Source organism: Zeus faber, assembly GCF_960531495.2.
Source record: "Zeus faber genome assembly, chromosome: 12".
NCBI classification, from domain to species: domain Eukaryota; kingdom Metazoa; phylum Chordata; class Actinopteri; order Zeiformes; family Zeidae; genus Zeus; species Zeus faber.
This window is the reverse complement of record NC_137196.1, coordinates 7,995,792-8,019,519: the sequence shown is the minus strand read 5'-3', so window position 1 is coordinate 8,019,519 and position 23,728 is coordinate 7,995,792. Positions and strand designations below refer to the sequence as shown.

The following is a 23,728-nucleotide window of genomic DNA, read 5'->3' as shown; positions in this document are numbered from 1 at the left end:
GAGCTGGTCCGGGTGGAACGACCGTGGTGTCCGGGTGAACATGCCCAGTGTTGCGTTGTGAGGAGCCCGGATCCGCTCACACCCCGACCCGTTGACTGGGATGAAAACATGGCTGCTGCCGAATGTGCAGCACATTTACGGAAGTGAGGTACGTCTGTTTCTTCAGGTTCTAGAGCCATTTCAGTTGCGAGCCCGTGTTGTGTGTAGCGTGTTACAGCGAACGCTTGAACGCGAGTTTAAAGCGAGGCTAAAAAACAAACCGTATGGCGGCCATATCGGTAGCCCACGAATGCGTCTGCAAAGTTGTGCGCGAAACAATCAGCTAGCTAGCAACATAAGCCCGGAACGGCTAACCGTAACTAGCGGTGGCTGGAGGCTGCTAGCAATGCTAATTGTTGCTGCAAGCCCACTTCAGATATGCAACACCCGCTGGTGGATTTCAGCCCTCGGCGTGCTCGCCGATTCACCACACAACTCAAACGGTGCCTGTTAATTGACCCCCAATGCTTCTGACATTAAATCCCCGCTCGGTGCCATAGAATGCCACGGTTCCCTTCCACGCAAATCCAGCTCGGCTAGCGAACTTAAAACATACCCAGTCGGCCGTTCAATTTGGGAACGAACAAAACGCCGGTTAAGTTGTCGGACGAACCGAAACCGAAACCAAGCTTCCGTGGAAGTCAAACTGTAAAGTCACGGATTGAATTCGCGTGCCACCGCTTCCGCGTCGCGAGCGCGTTGAGCGGTTGAGCTCCGTTAGCGTGGTTAGCTCTCGGTGCTAGCCCGCTAAGCGGCAGGCTAGCCATATGCGGTGGAAGTTGACCGTGCTAATGTGCCGTTAGCTCGCTCGCCGGGCTCGAGTGCGAACGAGGCGTGTTTTTTTTTTTTGTTTGTTTGTTTGTTTGTTTGTTTTGGTTTTTTTTTTTCTCCGCCGTTATAATTAGTTCTGTGCTTCGTTACAGCGGGACGATCCCCCTGCCGGAGCACCGTCCACCGGGCGAGGCGCCGGGCGGCTTCTTTCCGACCGGTTGTTTTGATTTCAGCCCGCGCGCCCTCCCAACTTTGAGGCGTTGGGCTCGCGGCGGCTCGGGAGATGCTTCTCGTCGGTACGTGGTTCACCGCCGCCCCGTGGATCCCCGCGCCGCCACCAGGCCCGCCGGGAGCCAGAGGCTGACGCTGGGGAGTGAAGTGTGTTTTGAACTCTAGTTTGAGTGCGAGACGTGTTGTTTATAAGCCCGGACGGCGCGTGAACCGCGGCTCATCTGCTTCGCCGCGTTCACGCCTCGCCGACGAGCGTGCGGTGTCCGCGCGTGTGGCGCGGGGTTTCAAGCGTCGGTTCGCGGCGTTCCGGTGCGTTCCGGTGCGTTCCGGCGGCTTTCTGGCGGCTTTCTGGCGGCGTTCCGGTGCGTTCCGGTGCGTTCCGGCGGCGTTCCGTCCCCGCGAGGAGCCGCAGCCGGAGCCGCGTGGATGTGTCGCCGCGTGTCGGGCGGAGTTGAACCCGCGTTTGGAAACAGGAAGCGGCTTGAATCGGAGTCGGAGCCTCTGGAGGTCTGACCTCTCCGGTTGTTTAACTCCATCCCGTCCGTTACCGGGTTGTTGTTGTTTTGTTTTTTGTTTTAAACTGTGGGACGGGTGGAGGGTACCACCACAGTGACCCCCCCCCCCCCCCCATTGAATTTGGGGAGGTGGCTGTTTGTCCTTGTGAGCACAGCTGAGTTTGTGACATACTGACAAGACTCAGAATGTCTTTATTCCACGTGTTGTATATTTCATATGGGAGGGTTGGATTCATCTTGGAGGAGGTTCTGCTTGTTGTCGTTCACAGTTTTGTACAGAAATGCTCCGCGGTCGGAGAAGCGGACGACTCCACGTGAAATCGGCGGAAGATGGAGCCACGGGATTGATGGAAAGTGACGGTGTGGTTGCTCTGTGGCGGGAAATAGAAATGTAGATGTGATATTAAGCATTCATCGAAAGGCTTTAGATGCTGTTAGTTTGTTGTTGTTCAGATGTTTTTACTAAATTGTCGCCGCGTGTGACGGCGAGAGTCCGACCCTGCCTCCCCCACGGCGGCGACAGGATCACATTCATTCCATGGCAGCGTCAGGGAGCGACGTGGATCTCAGCGGGGGGGGCGAGCGTCGCGTCAAAAGCAGACGGGACGAACCTATCACACCATCCGCCTGGCGTGAAGTCTAGAATCGGAATGGCTGATTGTTAGAATATACCACCGCGTATTCCTCCTGAACAGTGCGAAGACGATACGTTTTGTATGAAGGTTTTAGGCAAGAAGCAGGCCACGTAGAAGCAGAATATCGATGAGCTTCTCGCCTTTTAACCTCTGGTTTAGAAGTTTGCTCACAACGTTAGGCAGGTCTGCCTGCCCGGCTCAAACAGCCTGTGTGCACACGGGCGGATGTTGTCACCAAACTTTTAAAACCAGCCGCTATGATGAGAAATAAATCGGGTGTCCAGCTTCGGCGTGGTCTACTTCTCGCCTCAATTTTTGCCAGAATCTGATTTTGTCGGATTGTTTCGGCGAAAGATGAGATTATCTATTCTCACAATCCGCCATTGCTACGCACGGTCCCACGAGAAACTGCCCAAGGGGAGTTTGGTACGCTCATGAGGGGCATATACGTTCATGAGGGGCACATACGTTCAAAAGGGGCACATACGTTCATGAGGGGCACATACGCTCATGAGGGGCAGGTTTTTGAGACAGCTGCATTCTCGCCTCGCCTCAGCGACGGCAAGCGTTCCTGTCTCCGCATGTGTGAACCGGGAGGAAGTCATTACAATGTCGCACAGTTATTGTACAGGTTGTAATGTGTGTGATTGGCATACCCTTCCATCTTGCCGTACACCCCGAAAATGACCGGCCACTACTAACTATACCACTTGGGTGCCGATTATTATCAGCGTGGAATATGTAAAGATACTGAATCAACCTGTCAAACTACATTTTTGAGATTTTGACAACCCTTCAGATGAGTACGCCTAATTAGTTTCCTTGTGTTGAATCCAAGGATGAGTGCTTAGTCTGAATAACTTGCCCCCCATCTGTTTTCCTTCTCGCCCCTATTTTATGCATGGTCAAATCGCATTAGCTTTCTCAGCTGGAGTCTTAAATGGAGTGAGTGAGTAATATGTGTTTGCGGTAGTCCTTGTTCCAGGTATTATCTTAACTCCCAGTAGGAATATTATTAAAATGTGTTCATTGCTACAGTAGCCTCTGGCTTTCATTCGGCTGTTGTAGCATAGTTTTGGAAAGGGTCTCAGCTTCAAGAATCACAACCGAAAGCTTTTAAATTAGCTGTGAGAGACGTAGGTCCTCAGAGTGTAACAGAGAGAATTAATGTAAAAGCACTATGTCTGTTATGCTAATTGATGGTTTAGCTTCTGCTCCCGGAATGGACGACAGGGTCTCATGTTCTGTGGAGAGCCAGCAGGGAGATCACCCTTCCTCTGAATGTCACTTTGATACCCGCTCAATTTTATTGTCTACTCCTGTCAGATTTATGAGGTGAAGCTCTGACCTCTTGACCGCAGATATCTCCCTGGGAAATATCTGCGATTCAGCCTGTTTTTAAAGTTTGAATATGCATTGGACGTCAGTCTTCCATGCTGTGCATGGTAGTAGACAAATATGTGGCTCAGTGTTTTTGCCAAGCATTTGGTATAGCTTAGCGCCGGGATAGGCAGCCATCTACAGCCCAAAGTTAGTTAGGTTTCAACCAATGATAAACACAAGCTGGGGTCATTTGTGGCAGACTTTACGAGTTAGACCAAAGGATGCCAAAGGACCTGAAAGCTTCTTTGTCGAAAGAAGGTGGCCGGAAACGTATTCTCTCTGCCCATTTCAGCATAAACGGCCTTGCTATGAAAGGAGGAGAGACTATTAAAACATTTTCAGTTTGTTGGAAAATGTATAGACAAATTTCCTACTTTATTCAACTGCACACAAGTGCCATTACATCACTTCAGTTTGATAGGGCCTCAATATTTCACTCAACTAGGGTGGTAGCACAAATGCCATGCAAAGCCACTGGATTCTGTTCTGCATACTTTTTATGACCCATTAATTGCCGATTTTCTTTAGAGAAATTATTGCAGTTTGTTGTGGCATGTTTGTAGTGAGTAGTCAAGCGACAGTCAAATGATGAAAAATGTAAAAATTAAAAAATATATATTATGTCGTGTTTTTAGGGCTGAAATTGAAATTTGGTCATATGTGCTGTAGACCAAATTGCATCAATACAGTTGGGATATTGAATCGGGTATTGGAATATTCGGTGGCATTCAATCCAAAATTTTTATCCATGAATAGTTTATAATAAGTGTAACTAGGCCCAAAATACTTAAAATGTCTTTTCGCATTTGTCTAACAATTGAGTGCTTTTCTATGGCACTCCCTGCAACAATGCATAAATTCCTCAGTCTCATGTTTTTGACAAATGTAAATAAAAAGTCAAAATGCGACACATGATTCTTCAGGCTGACACACCCACTCGTTCTGCCTCTTTGCGACTGAGTAAAGCCTTTCAACGATAGGTCTATTGAGTGAGTCAGCTAGCTATGTTGCAAAATACATCTCAAATTTCATTTGAGAGGTGGGGTGACGATTGATTAGTGGTGTTGGCGGGAATTGGCTTTTGCTTATTTATCACTGGCCACTATTGCTTTCTTAACATGCCGTTCAATTACTGTATTCATTTGGAGAAAAGTTGAGAGGAAAAGGGTGAAATAAACCTACACCATTGTCCATACCCAAACACTTTATTTCATTGTGATACATTTAAAGTGTAAGATACCTCAGTTAAGTTTAGAAATGAATAAAGAGGTCAGAGTTCTCAAATGTGCCCAGATGTAGATCATCAAGTCCTACACAGTAGATTACACATTAAGCTTCTGTGAGAGTTATGTAGTTTTCTGAGAAGGTGGGGAAAAAGTCTGTTTGGCCATTACATTTGCACTACAAAGATAAGCAGTCTAGCATGATTGTGATGACTTGGGTCAGAAGTATAACCGCCAGTGTGCTAGATGTGGAAATTATTTATTTGCTTTTATGGCATCGAACCCTCAGGAACCATAGCGTCGCCCAGCCAGAGGGGAACTTGGTGCCTGGGCCCCTGCCCATGGCCCGCTCGCCATATATTTTAGTTTTCATAATTTTTTATTTTTTTTTATAATTTCAGATGTACATTTAGCACTGTTCTGTACGATATTATGACAATGACCTGTTAATTGAAAAAAATATATAGTTGTACTGCCATTGCTTCTACCCTGATTAGCGTGAGGGTAATCAGGACTTTGACAAGGCGATGGGGGGGGAATACACGCTGACCAGTGTTTTTATGTTGTAGCATTGATCAATGACCAAGAACAAAGTCTTGCCCATATTTCTACAACCCTGACATGGTTTACACAAACAGAAACTTGGTCACCTTCCAGTCAGTCTGATGCAGCTTCCTTGGAAACTCACATTACTTGACTGGGACTCGATTTTGCAGTAATGAAAGTTAGTTTTGACCCTCAGATGCTTACAAACTTTATATATCTTTGCCTGCGTCTTCCACATTGTTTGCATTTGTTTTTTGTGAACGAAACAGAAGCTTTGATTTGAATCAAGTTCTTTTTGTAGTCAAGGTCTTTGAGGCTGTCAAGCAGTCTGGTGTGAACTGACAAGTGACTCGACCAGCATCTATCTTTTTATTATTGTTATAATTATGTTATTGTATGTTATTTTATCACTATGTTTGTGTTTTTGCAGGTTCCCATGTTCTGCCGCAGAGGAGAGAGCACCAGGATGAGGAGACTGTAGGCCCCCGCCATAGTATGGCCGCGTCCCGTTCCTCGCGTGTCACAAGGTCATCAGTGGGGCACAATGGATTGGATGAGAACTTTTGTGGTCGAACCCTCAGGAACCGTAGCATCGCCCAGCCAGAGGAGAACTCGCCTTCTCCCCTGCCCAGGGCCCGCTCGCCCAAGAAGAAGCAGGACGCCAAGCAGGACGCCAAGCAGGACGCCAAGCAGGACGCCAAGCAGGACGCCAAGCAGGACGCCAAGCAGGACGCCAAGCAGGACGCCAAGCAGGACGCCAAGCAGGACGCCAAGCAGGACGCCAAGCAGGACGTTAAGCAGGACACAAAGCATGATGGCCAGCAGCAAGCTCCATCTCAGATTAAGGTAACCGACTCAAGGGCACCCCCAGCTGAAGTGGAGCAATGGGTCGGCACCAGGAAGCGAGGCCTCTCCTGCTCTGAAAACAGCGGTCCAGAGAAGTCTGAGAACTGTGAGATGGGGAAAGGGGCGCGGGATGCCTCTCCCCAGCTCAAAAGGGCCAAGCGGTGCGTCCGCTCTGGAGAGTCTCAGGGACCCGAGGAGGACGTGCAGCCTCTGAAAGTGGAGAGCGCCGTCTCTGCCCCCGAGCCCGGTGAGGATCACAGTGTTGTGGATTTGCCTGGCCAAAACTCTGCCAGCACAGTCAGTGCCTTGCTCGTCCACAGTGGAAAGGAAGATGAGACAGAGGGGCGTGGTGCAGAGGAGGGCGGTGCAGAGGATGGTGTCGCTGAACGCGAAGGGGTGGCCAGGCACCCAAATGCTCACAAGGCCTCCAATGGCTTGGGAGAGACTAAAGCAGAGGATGAACAATCCAGCGCCTCCACTGGGGATCCTAGTGCAAATCCCTCTTCCGCTGCCAACAGCTCTTTGCTACTGAACGGTAGCCAGGCAGGGGGCCCCTCTTCCCCTGTCCCTATTGTGCCTTGTAAAATCTTTACTCCCGGCCAGTCGGAGGTCAGTGGCTCAGCGACCTTGCCTGCCATCACATCGGAGACTTTGCCTGAGGGTCCTCTCCCTCAGCTCATGGTGGCGGAGGAGGTGGATGTCGACGTGGTGGGCGAGTCCCTTTGCCTGGCCCAGGAGGAGTTGGTGACCGATGGTGTGGGTGGGGCCAACGGAGGGCTGCCCAGCCCGGCACAGGAAGCTGCTGCTGCAGATGCTGCTGTGGCTTTGATTTTGGCCTCCAGCTCCATTACCGCCATTGACACAAACAATAGCCCAATGAACAACAACAGCACCTCAGGAGAAACCACACCTCCACTAGCACCCACTCCCTCTCCCACAGAGCTGGGATGCAACCCTTCAGCATCCGGCACACCCCCCTCCTTCAGTGAGCCCCATGAACACAGATACACCCTGCGGACTTCACCCCGGAGGGCCGCCAGCGGAAGTGGCAGGGGTTACTCCCCCAAGCCCGGTTCCCCTCCCAGAGACAATGGCCCCCTACGGGAGGCGGGGGAGGTGGTGGTGGAAGGGGAAGGGGTGGAGGTGGGGATGGAAGTGTCCTGCTCCACGCTGGTAGAGCCTACCCTTTTGGACTGTGCGGAGCCATCCAGCAAGGAGCAGGCCCCTGTGGACACTGGAGACGGGGCTGGGACGCCAGGCACTGAGGTTGCCGGTCCCCCAAAGGGCAAAGTAGCTGAGAGCAGCAAGGAACCAGCATGCAGCCAGGCACCAGAGGAAGAGGAGGAAGAGGAGGAACCAGACGTGTATTATTTTGAGTCGGACCACCTGGCTCTCAAACACAACAAAGAGTATGTGCAGTTAGCACAAGAGTTTTCTGTCTGCTGATGTTCCTCTGTGCCTTTTGAAGACACGGATCAATTAAGTGTGTGGTCGTCGAGTTTCTTTTGGTCTGTGGCTTTGAGGCGTAAAATCGATGAGATCAGATTTGTATAGTATATAGTGTATATATAGTATAGTCAGTAGATTGCGGATTTAGAATGTGGCAAATTTTGTCAAAGAGCAGGAAGACTTCTGGGCATACTTTGTTGTTAACATTTCTGAATTTGAATTGAGGCAAATTATTGCAGTTTAACACAAACTTAAGTACCTCTGCATGCATCCACTTTTCTTAGAATTGGCACTTTAATCTTTGGAACTAAGCGTACACAGAATGAAGAAAACGTATTACAATTGCCATAATTTTGAATATTCTGGATGAAGCTGCCATATCGCAGACATCACATCAAGGTTAGTAATAATCAGGCAGTGTAGAATTGCTCTCACAGCTATTTAATGGAATTCAAACTACGTCTGTGTCTCAGTAGATGTTTGGGAGAAACCATGAAAGAACCCCAAAGCCAAACGTGACCCACCGCAGCAAAACCCACATTGTCGCGCATTTCTTAAATTGCCACGAGCTGCCAAATAAGTTGAAAAAACCTTTCGAGAAGGAAAATTTGATTTTTCCAGATTTGTGTTCCTTTGTGGTTTTTTTTAATCCCAACGTATTTGCAAAGCAGAGTTTGATTTATAAATAGTAGATGTTAAATGTGATGTTGTAAATGTTAAACCGTGGAGATAAATATTCCTGTTAGATTACATGGGGAAACAGTTCATTACGGAGACGCTGAACAGTGCGAACGCGATCGATGGTTTCCTTTTGGTGTCCAGGTGAAGATCATTCCTCCATATTCTATGTGATGTGAAGTCACAATGTGAAACTGTTTTGATGGAGTTTAACCTCAAAATCTTATACACTCTTGGATTCATTGTTGTGTAGGTGGTGTAACACACGAAAAAGGAAAGTTGATGTCACTTCCCTAAACAAGACGCGGAGCCTTCTGAAAACTTTGAGGGTGATTTTCTCAGAAACACAGTTTGCCGCAGCCTCGTCATTAACAAGCCATAGCTTTAAAAATATTTGCTTGATTCGCTCAAGTGACGCCTTTGACGCCTATTCAAGCTCTGATTCTCCACTTTCAACTGACGTGATTAAAAAAAAAAAAAAAAAAAAGTGAAACGGCACCAAAAGTACCTGAAATCTGCGGTGGGTCACAAATGATAAAGCCACCAAATGATAAATCTACATTGATCAACTATTCATGTTTACCTGCAATTCTGGTGATGAGTGCACCAATTTAGAAAGATTTCTCACTTGGTGTTGGCTGAATATGCCCATATTCATTAACATGTAAATGAAGGCATTATTTGAGTTGCTAATGAGGTTTGTACTTTGTAGCTGAGCATGCATTTCCACCTTCACTCTAGTGCAGCGTCTGTGTAAATTAGTGGCTAAATTTAGGTTTTGTGATTGACCCCCAGGCTGGATGTTTAAATTACTCTGCCGATTGTTTCTCTTCTCATGCATCGGATTAGAAGGAAGCCATTAGAAACATTATGTGCAGTGAAACAAGTTTTCTTTTTGGTGGCCCATGGTTTATGTTAATAAATTTGTTATGACTCGTCATGTGGGGTCGGGTGTTTAAGTCTACGTTGGTGGACAGGTTGTCGCAGGCCATGCACCTTCAGGACTCTGCCAAGTGCGTTGTGGCAAGTCAGCTGATCCTCCAGCATCTCTGCAGGAGGGGGGAGTGAAGGGGAATGGGAGGGTGGGGGTCTTGCAGATGTCCTCAAGGGACAAACCTGTTTTGTCATCTCCATTGGTGCTGATGTAAGTAATGTGTACTGATTTTGACAGACACAGAATTTAACTGCTTGTTTAATTAATAGAAGTGTCATGTAATGGTGGAGACTGGCTGTGCTGAGCAAGTATTTTCAGAGGCTTTACTAGCGCAGGCTCAGTGTGGTACCTTTCACGTTGCCCAATTGTTATCGGTTTGGCTCCGGTGTTTTGTCGGAAGACATTGGGCCTACGGTATGTAGCCAGTGAGCACTAAGCTTGTCCCTGGACACCCGGAGGGGCGCCAGAAGGTCTTATCTCAAGCGCCAAGTTGTCCTTGTATCGTGAGGACAGATCATCCGCACATCGTCTGTTCACCAGCAAAACTCGCTACAGTTCTGTTCCTATTTGTTAGAGGACGATTTGATCTTGTGAGCGGACCAATGTACAGACAAGTTACAAAAGACTCCCTGCGCGTACAGCTGGTGCACAGAAAGTTAGGGTTGGGTGTCAGGACGTGTATGGGATTTATGAGGTTTCAGCCTGTTTTGAACCCAGTCTTAAGCTCTGTAAAACCCACTGTCAGGCGTTGAATGAAAAATGTCCTTTGCATTGATTTTCATTCATGTCCTTCAAAGGGGAATTGATCCACTCTGCCTTCATGATCACTCGCATTTAACAATAGACGTGGAATACTGGGAGGTTCCTATTGATTCTGAGTTATGTTCTGAGTGAATATCGCACTCAGTCATTCAGTTTGCGGTTTCTCACTCACCCCGATGCCTAAGTGAAAAGGTCAGATTCCCCAGCACTGAAGTCTCCTTAAGCACTGCAAAATCGGAATACAGGTCACTCATTTCATCTACTTTTTTTTTTTTTTTTTTTTTTTTTTTTTAATCTTAAATAGAGAGACCTATAATTTTTTTTCCTTAAAACAACCAATTTGTCTAGTGTAATATTTCAGGAATTGCTAATCAATGAGCACTTTCCCTTTTGAATGCAATCCTTAAAAGCGTGTTGAAATATATTTCTGTAGACAGCCCGTCTTCCACATCAATTCAACTTTATATTTCTTTTTTCTGCAATTTAGTTGAATTATGCATGGCTGAGGATCTAAAAAATTGATGCGCAGCTGCATGGCACGAGTCTAAATAATGCACATCGATGGCCTCCTCGCACACAGTCTTAAGTCTCGTTACTCACTCTGTCAGTTACCAGAGGCTGCTGCAGACCATAGGAGTTCTGGAGGCCCAGCGGACCCAGGCCATCCAGGACCTGGAGACTCTGGCCCGACACCAGAGAGAGGCCCTCACTGACCCCATCAGTTTTGTGGAACAGCTGCAAAAACGGGTAAAATTGAAAGGCAAACAAACTACAGAATTTTGACAAATTTGTTTTGTTAAGCGTGCCACAATAACAGCTGCTATGAGAGACCAGTGAAGTATCCAAAGTTAAATACAGAATTTAGAGGTAAAAAAACCCCCCCTCAAAATAGAAAACAGTACTAACCAATACAAATACTGAAATTAAACCTTTATAGACGTTCATTAATAGGGAGATTTCTCATTTTGAAGACATGTTGAATTGTTTGAAGTGTGTGTGTGTATGTATGTGTGTGTGTGTGTGTGTGTATATATATATATATGTGTGTGTGTGTGTGTATATATGTGTGTTTATATATGTGTGTATATATATATATATATATATATATATATATATAAATATATGTGTATATTAATGTGTGTATATGTGTGTGTGTGTGTATATATGTATGTATATATATAAATAGGTGTATATTAATGTGTGTGTGTGTGTGTGTGTGTGTATGTATATATATATATATGTGTATGTGTATATATATATATATATATATATATATATATATATGTATATGTGTGTGTGTGTGTGTGTGTGTGTGTGTGTGTGTGTGTGTGTGTGTGTGTGTGTGTGTGTGTGTGTGTGTGTGTGTATGTATATATATGTGTGTGTGTACGCGCGTGTGTATATATATATGTGTGTGTATGTGTATATATATGTGTGTGTATATATGTGTATGTAGATATATATGTACAGTATGTGTGTGTGTATATATGTGTGTATGTAGATATATATGTATACATATGTGTGTGTGTGTATGTATATGTATACATATATGTATGTGTGTGTGTGTGTATATGTGTGTATGTATGTCTGACCCATTCTACCTCCTCGGCCCTCAGATGAACATGGGCTTGCCCTGCCCGCAGCGAGTGGTCCAGCTCCCTGACATCGCGTGGGACAAGTACACCTCAGGGCTGGGCGACTTCGAGCGGGAGTTCTGCGACAAGAAGCGCAAAACCAGACGGCTCAAGCTGATCTTTGACAACGGCAAGTGCAATCAGTTTGTGTCAGAATTCAGAGGGGTGGAAAATAAGTCACTGGTCACGCAACAACCGTATTCGTATACATGTTGAAATTATTTGATGCTCAGAAAGAATTCCTGTTTCCCTTTGAAATGATCAATAATAATGACATTAACACCTGGTTTGGGTTGACTAGGGTTGCCCGCTAGGCCTAAAAGTCCAGTGGAGCCCAAGAAAGAGGGCGAGTCCTCCACCATGTACTCCTCGCTGCCCACGAGCGATGCCCCAGACAATGACAGCCAGGCGCAGGTATGCTCCCGACCGTCCACGATAATAATTGGCACGCTGGTCGTAAGCCGCAGCCGTCATCGGTAATGGAAGGGTCACACCGCCGGTGACATACGTTGCAAAGCGACAGGCTGCAATGCATTCCAAACGGAGCTCGGCTTCATCTCGCTGCAGGGGCGGAGCGATGACCGGCGACGAGCTGACATCTTCACAGTGACAAGGAAAGTTGAGCAGGTTTCGACTTTATACAAATGAGCTGCGCCAGGCAATAGCCAATAGGAGGGAAGATATACGCGCTCAATGGCGCTGATCCTTGGAAAATGGCTTGGACCACTGCGCATTGTTCACGACGAGGCAATTTTTATTTATTTTGAAAAACGTCATTTTATGTTTCTCCAACAAGGACAGTTCTTTATTCTAAGGGACGAATGGCAAGATTATTTACGTAATTTTTGAGAGCTAATTAAATTTGCTCAGTAAACAGCTACATCATTTTGATTAAAAAAAAAAAAAAAAAAAAAAAAAGTACACACGGGTTTAACGTGCCTACAACATCCAGTCAATTTTGAGCAGACACGGCCACAAACACCAAAGGCACAGAAGTCCCGTCTCTGGCGGTGTGACCCTAGCCGGCACCCAGCCAAGTTCTGGCGAGGCCGCATTCTTTCCGAGCTCTCGCTGGTGAGTCACCGTCCTCCTTTCAGGTGCCCCACCATTTATCAGGCCATTTTCATTTTACTGCCTTCCTACTCTTAGTTACACATGCAGCGCAAGTGAGCACAAAAGATCGTATCTGTGGAGATCTGAGCTGTCCGCCCCTCGCGCCATCGTCACTTTTCCTGTCCTTGGGTGTGTGTGGGTGTCTTTTCCCCTCCGCTTTACGAGGTTTCATTTTAATTGATCCTCGATTATTGTCCCCAAGGACAAAGCAGTGAACAAAAGCAACCTTTTTTTATCCTCCTGCTTTTATTGTTGGCCGTGTTGGCATTCTTTAGAGCCCTGCTCTCCTCAAACTGTTTAGGGATTGTTGTTTGTCAATCATAGCCCTTTCCCACTTTTTCCTGATGACACATCGCCACTCCTCCCTTTGACAGCAGCCGTTTTTCTCGGTGGAGCTGGCGGATACGGCTTGCCATGGAAAATGTGTTTTCATCTTACATGCGCTGACTGTCTTTAACTTGTCAGTCACTGGTGTCTTGACAGATGATCAGAGGGAGGATATGTCACTCCAGCAAGCCCGACACATTTAACCAGCTGTGGACCGTGGAAGAGCAGGTATGAGGCTGGAAGTTTGGCATATTATCCTAATAAGCCTTATTTTACTGCTAGCGTATTAGGTATTTGGCATAATTGTTAAGACTTTATGGGTAAGAGATTATGGTCTTTGTGGACTAAAAACATTATAGACCGCATTCCAAATTATTATGCAAATGATATTTTTCTCTGATTTTCCTAAATAGTCGATGCAAATGACAGTCAGTATAATTTTCAAGTCATCAACCGTTAAGGTATAATTTGAATGTTATTGAACAAACCTCCCTAACAGTATTTTTTTCAAACTCAAAATGCACTGTTCCAAATTATTATGAACAACAGAGTTTCAAAACATTTTATAGGTTGTAAAAAACTGAAAATGGTCATTTGTTGAATTTGCAGTATTAGGAGGTCATATTTACTGAAATCAAAAGCTATTTCAATCAAAAACATCTTAACAGGCCAAGTTACATGTTAACAAAGGACCCTTCTTTGATATCACCTTCAAAAATCTTGCATCCATTAGACCTGTGAGTTTTTGGAGAGTTTCTGCTTGAATTTCTTTGCGGGATGTCAGAATAGCCTCCCAGAGCTGCTGTTTTGATGCCAACTGCCTCCCACCCTCATAGATCTTTTGCTTGAGGATGCCCCAAAGGTTCTCAATAGGGTTGAGGTCAGGGAGGATGGGGGCCACACCATGAGTTTCTCTCCTTTTATGCCCATAGCAACCAATGACACAGAGGTATTCTTTGCAGCATGAGATGGTGCATTGTCATGCATGAAGATAATTTTGCTACGGAAGGCACGGTTCTTCTTTTTGTACCATGGAAAGTGGTCACTCAGAAACTCTATATTCTTTGCAGAGGTCATTTTCACACCTTCAGGGACCCTAAAGGGGCCCACCAGCTCTCTCCCCATGATTCCGACCCAAAACATGACTCCGCCACCTCCTTGCTGACGTCGCAGCCTTGTTGAGACATGGGGCCATCCACCAACCATCCACCAACCATCAACCAACCATCCACTACTCCATCCATCTGGACCATCCAGGGTTGCACGGCACTCATCAGTAAACAAGACTGTTTGAAAATGAGTCTTCATGTATTTCTGGGCCCACTGCAACCGTTTCTGCTTGTGAGCATTGGTTAGGGGTGGCCCAATAGTAGGTTTATGCACAACTGCAAGCCTCTGGAGGATCCTACACCTTGAGGTTCACGAGAGACACCAGCAGCTTCAAATACCTGTTTGCTGCTTTGTAACGGCATTTTAGCAGCTGCTCTCTTAATCCCATGAATTTGTCTGGCAGAAACCTTCCTCATTATGCCTTTATCTGCACCAACCCGTCTGTGCTCTGAATCAGCCACAAATCTCTTCACAGTACGATGATCACGCATAAGTTTTTGTGAAATATCTAATGTTTTCATACCTTGTCCAAGGCATTGCACTATTTGAGGCTTTTCGGCAGCAGAGAGATCCTTTTTCTTTCCCGTATTGCTTGAAACCTGTGGCCTGCTTAATAATGTGGAACGTCCTTCTTAAGTAGTTTTCCTTTAATTGGGCTCACCTGGCAAACTAATTATCACAGGTGTCTGAGATTGATTTCAGTGATTCAAAGAGCCCTGAGACACAATGCCATCCATGAGTTTATTTGAAAAACAAAAAAGTAAATGTTTTTGACACTTTTGGAACACCGTGTACTATTCAAGAAATGTCCAAAAGTACGAAATCATGGCTTAGCCAGTATGAGAGCCTGCTTTATACTCTTTTTGGCAGTACGGGGAAAATTACTCTTCACATATGTACATAAACTGATCAACCACAACATTAAAAGCACCACTAATAAGCACTTATATGGTGTAGCTCCTCCTAATGCTGCCAAAACAGCTCTGACCATGGAGGCATGGACTCCACAAGACCTCTGAAGGTGCCTGTGGTATCTGGCACCAAGACGTTAGAGCAGATCCTTTAAGTCCTGTAAGTTGTGAGGTGGGGCCTGCATGGATCTGGCTTGTTGTTCCAGCACATCCCACAGATACTCCATCAGATCGGACCCGAACCCCGACCAACCACATGATGTAGAAGAAAATATGATTCATCAGACCAGGCCACCTTCTTCCATTGCTCCATGGTCCAGGTCTGACGCTCACGTCTCCATTGTAGGCGCTTTCGGCGGTGGACAGGGATCAGCATGGACACTGAGACTGGTTAGTGGCTGCGCAGCCCCATACGCAGCAAGCTGTGATGCACTATGTGGTCTGACACCTTTATATCATAGCAGCATTAACTTTTTCAGCAATTTGTGCTACAGTAGCTCTTCTGTGGGATCGGACCAGACAGACTGGACTTTGCTCCCCATGAGCATCAATGAGCCATTGGCACCATGACCCTGTCGCCGGTTCACTGGTTGTCCTTCCTTGGACCCCTTTTGGTAGGTACTAACCACTGCATACCGGGAACACCCCACCAGACCTGCTGTTTTGGAGATGCTCTGACCCCGTCGTCCTAGCCATCACAATTTGACCCTGCTCAAAGTTGCTCAGATCCTTACGCTTGTCCATGATTTCCAACACATCAACTTCAAGAACTGACTGTTCACTTGCTGCCTTATATATCCCACCCCCTTGACAGGTGCCATTAGAACGCGATGAGCAAGGTTATTTAATGTTGTGGTTGATTGGTTTATATGATGTGTTTACTGAGATTGTTGACTCTAGCCTGTAGTGTCCCAATAATTAGGTTTTCCAATCAGGTCTCTTTGTGCTCTTGAGCAGAAAAAGCTGGAGCAGCTTCTCCTGAAGTTCCCTCCCGAGGAGGTGGAGTCCAGAAGGTGGCAGAAGATCGCGGACGGGCTGGGGAACAGGACAGCAAAACAGGTGACTTCCCGTTCTCACTATCACCCACCGCCCCCTCCCCCAGAGAACCTGGTTTCCTGTAGAGCTGGGTGATATGGAAGTATTCATTCTCACAATTATCATAGGGAATGTTGCTACACCCTTGTTGAGGTTGTTGAATCACACACTGGTGTTTTTGGTTTGGTTTCTGTAACTGTCGAGAACTTTCCAGACACAGCAGGTGAGATTAGGAGGAGACTCGATGGGTCGTGTGACCTGGACGGGGTGTATAGCTGCCTCAATCCTCAGCCGCTCTGCTGGAATTAACCCCCGACACCTTCCTGTTTTCAAACACCCGCAGGTTGCGAGCAGGGTTCAAAAGTACTTCATCAAACTGACTAAGGCTGGAATCCCCGTGCCCGGGAGGACACCCAACTTGTGCATGTACACTAAGAAGGTAGCCTCCACCACCCCTACCTGCTCGCTTTGTACGGCGCGTCGCCATGTTTTAGTACCATTCCATGCTTTCAACTCATCTAGACCAGCCCGAATGATTAGTCATGCGCGCCTTGGATGTTCCCCAGGCCTCCAACAAGCGGCAGCACCACCTCAACAAACACCTTTACCGCCCCTCCACCTTCCTGACGTCCTACGAGGCTCCGGTCTACATGGAGGATGACGACGAGCGTGCGGCGTACTACGGCAGCGTACAGGACCCCTCTGCTGACGACTCGGTAAATTACACCATCCCACCCCACCCCTCTCTCTCTCTCTCTCTCTCTCTCTCTCTCCTCCCCCCATAAATAAGGGTAATAACAAATATTTTTATGTGTGAGTCGAACATGGCTGTCTGTGTGCCCAGTTTGCTGTGCATCGTTCCTCCATAAAGAACAACTAAAAACAGTGTGGGGACGGGGCACGGAGGAACGGGGTAAGACTTGTAAACTCATCACAAGATCATTTTCTGAGCATAATGAATGGAGAGGGGGTGATCAGGGAGAGAGTCACAGAGAAAGTGTCACCACTACACACTTTTTTCGTTCCATAAGGAGACCTAAAATAAAATCACCTACATCAAAAATAAAAACGCACTGTTCCAACCGCGATCGTGGGCAGCCCATCGCTAGGGCACGCATCACCAGCACGCACATTTTCTGTGCCGTCAGAGATGGAGACCGGTGTGAAAATTGCGCCCGGATCGCGCCCTGGGTGGCCGCCTCTCTCGCCTATAGGAAGACCCGAGCCACCCTGGCCCCCGCCGAATAGTCGAATATACACATTGAACAGCCAAATCCGATTAGACTGACAAAATTCTGAGTTGGGTACAGCCTTCGTAAAGTCATTGATGAGAACAGCTAGAACAGCTCTGTAAAGCTCAAAAAATACAGCCTTAATTGCATCATTTAACTATATTATGATATCTAATATTAGAAGACGATATCTAGTCTCACATATTTATATATATATATATTTGTATTATATTGCCCAGCCCTAATTCAGTCTTTCACGAGGAGGACCGGTTGCATTTACACTGAATGTGGTCCAGAGGTGGTGTTTTTGGTGAATTTGATTAATCATGTTGATAGCGCTCTTGAAAGGACATAACAGGGACGTATGTGTGTCTGTCCATCTATTGATAAATACCGTAGAGCAGGTTCTGGCCTTTTAAACCTGTGTCATGTCTTTGAATATATTCCACACGGGTAGTAAGATAAGTATCTGTTCTTCATACTCGCGCCCGGGAGCCTCGTCTCTTTTGCATATATTTCATTTGAATGCCTTGGGCTACTGAGCATTTGTTCCCTGGTCTTAAACTTTTCTAATTCTAAACCTAATCAGGATAGTGTATGCTGTCGGGGCGGGTGCTGTCTGAGACCGAGCCTAACCTTTCCTTACGTCTGTACCTGTGCTGGCGGTGCTGCCATAATCTGAGCGCTGACATTTCCTCTCCCTCTCTGATGGCGCTAACCTTTAAGCAGCGCTGGGTCACCGTACCCTGCTGAGAACACAGGCTGGCGGCCTCAAACGGCTGAGGCTCACAAGGCACACAGCCATAAAGGTGTCTCCAGAGTGAAGCCACGGTTTCTTGCCCATGTCATCCCCTCCCGCCTTCACTTTGCTGCAACACGCACACACACACACACACACACACAATTAAGGTGTTCAAGGGAAATGATTATATGAACTGGTATATATCGTAAACTTTTAAGGCCACCTCCAGCAACGGATCTATGTCTGCTCCAACATCAAGCTGAGATGAACAGTGTTGATAAATCGTAATACCGGTGATAAAGTTAAATGGTAAACAACTTTAGGGGGTCTTCAAATACTGACACACACTATCCTGAACGTCTGAAAGGCAACAATGTTTGGTGGGTTCTACAGTCGTAAGGGTAATGGATACTTGCCCTAGTTTTGCAAACGGCCAATTGTCCTCCAAACAGAAAAGGCTGGTAAGTGGAAATGCGGTACCATTGGTAGAAGAGCTCACCAAAGGTAGAAGGAATGTAAAGAAAGGGTTTTATTTCAGTGATTCTGGGTGCCTCACTTTTTTTTTTTTTAACGAGAGCTCAGCGTTTGAGCTTTTTGGGCTCAAATGTTGGGCGTATGGGGAGTAGGGGCTCACCAACAATCCAATCCAACCTAAAGTATCTACACAGCACCGCTGGGGCTGATGGCAAAGGGATGGATCCTTCCTTTCTCTTGTAATCGTCGCTCGCTCATTAAGCTACAGCCATACCAGCAGCAGCGCTTGGTCTGCAGGCTATGAACCATCTGGAGACGAGCTGAGGCCTCAGCTGTGTGTGTGATAAACTGATCCCTCAGACGTGTGTGTGTGTGTGTGTGTGTGTGTGTGTGTGTGTGTGTGTGTGTGTGTGTGTGTGTGTGTGTGTGTGTGTGTGTGTGTGTGTGTGTGTGTGTGTGTGTGTGTGTGTGTGTGTGTGTGTGTGTGTGTGTGTGCACGCTCACCCAGGATGACGACGGCGTTCCCGTGGAGCTGCGACACCTGCCAGAGTACAAGGAGCTCCTGGAGCTAAAGCGTCTGAAGAAGCAGAGGCTTCGGGAGATCCAGGAGGAAGGCCCCGTGGTGCAGCACATGGGCTTCAAGGTGAAGCACCGCCCAGACACCGACCGCAACCCTCTTCCTTCCAAATACTAAAGCAAACAGCCATGTACACCTCAAAGGATTTTTACATTTTGTGGAAACAATTTATTTCGAGGGCTGCGTATTGGGCAATTTGATTTAATATCGATGTTTTGGCATTTTATACATAATGACAATTACCTGCATTACTAAATTATTTCACAGACCAAATTCAGTCCAATACAGAAATTGCATGTATCAATTCATTTGTGACTGTGGTGGTATTTAATTGAAGTCGAAAATGCTCACATAACTTCCGAACAAAGAGGTGCGTGAGGTGCTTGAAGCGCTTGAAGCACTTTCGACTACCTCGAAAATAGCCCCTTTTATCCTGAAGTGCTTGAAAAGTCCTTAAAAAAAGATTTTGTTGTTCAAATCCTCACGTAAAATAATTTTCAGAATCTTAACAATCTTCGACATAGATGTTGCCATGGAAATGTAAATTAAATCCAGCATGGTTGGAAATTGACACTTATAATAGTAGATGACAATGAGAAAAATAATAGATATTTAGAAATAATACATATACTAATACACATAATAGACAATGAGACTAAGATTATATTTGAATTAATGAAGATCAAATTTAAATTTAATTGCTTAAAAAAGTTCTTGGAAGTCAGCGTGTGTATTTTTTTAATTTTATTTTTATTTTTATTTTTGACGAACAAAAATGCCAAAGGATCTGTGTTGTACCTTTCGTACAAATGAAAAACCAATGATATAAAACATTTAAACACACATTTCCCATTACATTACGCCTGCTTACCTAAAGCCCCACCACCACCCCAGGATCCATTCACTCAAACAGGTTTTCACATCCTGTTTATGTGGAGTGTATATAGTTTTCACTTTAAATTCAAGATTCAAGAGGTTTATTTGTCACATACATAAGTTCATACATATGTGCAGTGAAATGTCATTGCAACACCCCTGGAGATTATGCACAATAAGCTCTAAAAATACTAAAATGTGCGTAATGGACCACTGTCCCTCATTCATGTTTGTGTTTGCAGTGCGACGTGTGCGGCATGGAGCCCATCCAGGGGGCGAGGTGGCACTGCCAGGATTGTCCACAGGACAACTCTGTTGACTTCTGCTCCAACTGCTCCGACTGGTAACCACGCCCTCTCCTTCCCCGTCGAGAGTCGATTCAAGGGTGGAGAGTCGTAAATTGTCCATTGGTGTTTGGTGCTTTGGTGTATGGACGACTTACAAGTCATCCATACACCGCTGGAGATGGCCATGCAAGGGCTTAGGGGAGCGTCTTGCTCAAGGGCAGTTCAGCGCTCAAGCAGGAGGAGGCGGGGATCGAACCGGCGATTACCAGACGGCCCGCTCAACCTCCTGAGCCGCTGCTACCAGTATAGTCGATCGAAGGAAAGAAGGATGGACAGACTTGTTCGTATCAACAAGAAAGTCATTGTATCAGATTGTCCTTTCTATTCACACAAACCTGTTTAAACTATGAAACTTAACTTAGTTTATCTTAGCTTAGTTTAGTTGAACTTGTGAGCTGATGCCTTGGATAATGGTCTACTTCTGCTACGGTGTCGGTCAACAGTTGCCCAGTTGCCAGTTTTGATGCAACTATCTGTTAGCCCTTCTATTAACTGCAGTCTGATGTGGGAACCGAAGTGGCCAGCTTCATGTATTGATAGTCTTTTATTGTGGCCCCCCAGTTTGTTCAAGACGGAAACCCACAACCCCGACCACCACCTGGAGCCGGTGTACCAGCCAGAAACCTTCCTGGACAGGGACTACTGCTTGCCGCAGACTGCGGGCTACAACTACCTGGACCCAAACTACTTCCCTGCCAACAGATGACAGGGGCCCGGGCGTCCCTGGCTCCACAGCTCTTTCTAAACACATCCCACAATGCCACTCGGCGCATGGCTCCCCACCCCCCACCCCCGAGTAACAAGATGGCCGCGCCCCGGAGTGGACCGGGGGAGGGGGGCGGGGATCGTCATCGGCACGACTGGCTCATCCTCACTTGAGCGCCGGCGTCGGCTCCCGAGACGGAGGGACAACCACCCCGCCCCCACAACAGGGGGGGGGGCGACGACAAACAAAGGAAAGATGTTATGCTATTTTTATTTGTCATTTTGGATTTTTAAAACCGAGAAGGCAGAAGGCGCAGCGACATTCCCGAGCCCCGTTGAACGCCATCGCAAAGGAAACGTGTGCTTGATCGGTATCATAAGTGGACCCTAATTTATCAACTCTACTAAACCAAGCTGGTTGGTTGTTTGGTTTGTTTGTGTGTGTGTGTGTGTGTGTGTGTGTGCGTGTGCGTGTATGCGTGGGCATTTTTATTTTATTTTTTGTGTGTGTGTATGTGTGTGTGTATGTGTATGTGCGTGGGCACGTTTATTTTATTTTTGTGTGTGTGTGTGTGTGCGTGTGTGTGTGTGTGTGCGTGTGCGTGTGCGTGTGCATGCGCCGTCTCCCCGTGAAGACGACAACTTGTCCGGGCTCGGTGTTTGTTAGACTTGAGTATTTATGAGCCTCGCTCCCTCAGTGGAGAGCGGGGCGGTTTTGATGGTCATATGAAAAAAGGGGGGGCCGCTTCGCCACGGGGACGACCCCCACCCGTCTATATAAAACAGACCTCACTCGACATTGCGCCGTCTCCCGCCTCCTCCACCACACGCATAACGACATCTTTCTTTCTGCTTTTAATTGTATGCGGGGGGCATTGCTTCCTCGGCTGAACCCAGTCGGTTTCCCCTCAATGAAGCACTACAGCGCGGAGGGCGGCAGTATTTGAAGGAAGAATCGCAGGTGTGTGGGAATGTCTGGCGACTTGCAAACACAATGGTTCAATTCTTTCCATTAAAATCTTCTTTTTTTTCTTTCTTTCCCCCCCGGTGTCTGTTCTCGTTAACCACGTGGAGTAAACAAATATATGGTGAAACGTAGCCGGCGTTTGTTGCTGTGAGCCATTTTCCTACTTCTTTCTTTTTTTTTTTCTTTCTTCTGCCGTCTCTCTCGGCAAGTTCCCAACTGAAGGAGTCCGCAGCTTCTCCCCACCGTACGTGTCGCCGTCTACCAACTTGAAAGTTTTCCCCAATCGTCTCTCCCCACTGAGATCCTCCTTAATTTTGCGGTCCATGTTAAAAAGGTCCATTTGAGAGATTGAGAAAGGAAGAAAAAAAAAAAGATTGTATTTTTATTAATCTATTTAAAAATGAAAGATAAATTGAGGTGGTGGTTGCCGCCTCTACCACAGTGGAACAAACCCACACAATTTTATACACATAGATTTTGTTGTGCTTGACTAGACACCATTTTGTATGTTTTTTTTTTTTGTTTTGTTTGTTTTTTGGTCTCTTCCTCACCCCCTATCCCTGCTTCAATATATGTGTATAACAGTCTGTTCTTATGTAAAAAGAAAAAAAAAAAAACAATGCTAGAGGAGAACTGTGGAATAAAAGTATGTGAAAATAGTGTTTCTACCCTCTTTGGTGCCTGCGTTGTCCTTCTGAAGTTAACTCATGGCTTCATTTTATGATGATGCACTTTAGGCTTTGGCGATCGTGCAAAATTTTTAATACAATTTCAATTCTCTGATTTTCTTTTCCAGGCGTATTTAAAAAAAAAAAACATTAAAAAAAAAAACGTCCGTCCTCAATGTCAATCGTGATCGATGGACGGAGTTGATCGCCGATAAACGATTTAATCGTAAATCGGCCCAAGCCTACTTGCATCCATCATGCACTCATCATCATGCATACCATCTTGCACTGTATGCAAGATGGAGATGGATGATCAGTTAAATAATTACCTCAAAGAAGCAACATAGATACAGGGTCTATAACTTGTAATCTTGTTGGTCTCAGTGACCTTAAATCATTGACTAATTTGCTGAGAGCATCTTCTGTGCTGTGATTGGCTCTGAAACCAGACAAAAACTTCCCCATAATTTTGTTTTCATTTAGAAAGTGTTTCAAAGACCTTCATTTAAAAAAAAAAAGAAGGAAAAGTTTGATAGGGGCCTGTAGTTACTTAGAACTTCTGTCAATGTGCACTTTCTTTAATGGAGGTTTCACAAATGATGCGTAGCTTACAGGAGCTTGGTCTGTCAGACAACTTGAAGGCGCCCTTGTGAGCCGGTCTATTTAAGCGTCCCTCCTGCCTTACCTACTGTGCGGCTATGTTGCTGGTGGAAGATTCACTGTTTTCACTGAAAATCCTGCAGAGTTCTGCAACACTTGACTATTGAAATTGCAGATGAAGCAATACTCGTTCAGAATGTCCAGATGCTATAAACAAATCTAAAGGAACATCATTTGAAACTAATGATCTGACCACAACAAAGCCCATCATATATGTTTTTAAAACTTCTGATTCATTTTTAAATGTCCCTATTTTGATTGAGTTCAAAATCAAACATTATGGAAAACTGCTGTTATAGATCCACGGTTTACGGGACGCTTCCTTCATCACATCTCGT

The 23,728-nt window shown here is 46.1% G+C and overlaps 1 protein-coding gene across 1 annotated transcript; it reads left to right on the top strand.

Annotated features, from left to right (window-relative positions):
• Positions 1 to 66: 66 nt before the first annotated feature.
• zzz3 (zinc finger, ZZ-type containing 3) lies at positions 67 to 22,664 on the top strand. The gene is made up of 13 exons (XM_080010712.1): positions 67 to 148; positions 963 to 1,106; positions 5,774 to 7,598; positions 10,621 to 10,759; positions 11,629 to 11,776; positions 11,948 to 12,060; positions 13,243 to 13,314; positions 16,065 to 16,166; positions 16,486 to 16,581; positions 16,709 to 16,858; positions 19,099 to 19,233; positions 20,286 to 20,386; positions 20,952 to 22,664. Exons 2-13 carry the CDS (start codon positions 1,094 to 1,096, stop codon positions 21,094 to 21,096), a joined length of 3,039 nt encoding a protein of 1,012 aa, XP_079866838.1. The 5' UTR covers positions 67 to 148; positions 963 to 1,093; the 3' UTR covers positions 21,097 to 22,664.
• The last annotated feature ends 1,064 nt before the right edge of the window (positions 22,665 to 23,728 follow it).

What these genes read in the sequence shown, in the direction of transcription:
- zzz3 (XM_080010712.1), top strand. An exon ending in GGAACAGGACAGCAAAACAG is followed by an intron (nt 16,167 to 16,485) that starts GTGACTTCCCGT and finishes AAACACCCGCAG; the next exon opens with GTTGCGAGCAGGGTTCAAAA. An exon ending in ACCCCTCTGCTGACGACTCG is followed by an intron (nt 16,859 to 19,098) that starts GTAAATTACACC and finishes ACGCTCACCCAG; the next exon opens with GATGACGACGGCGTTCCCGT.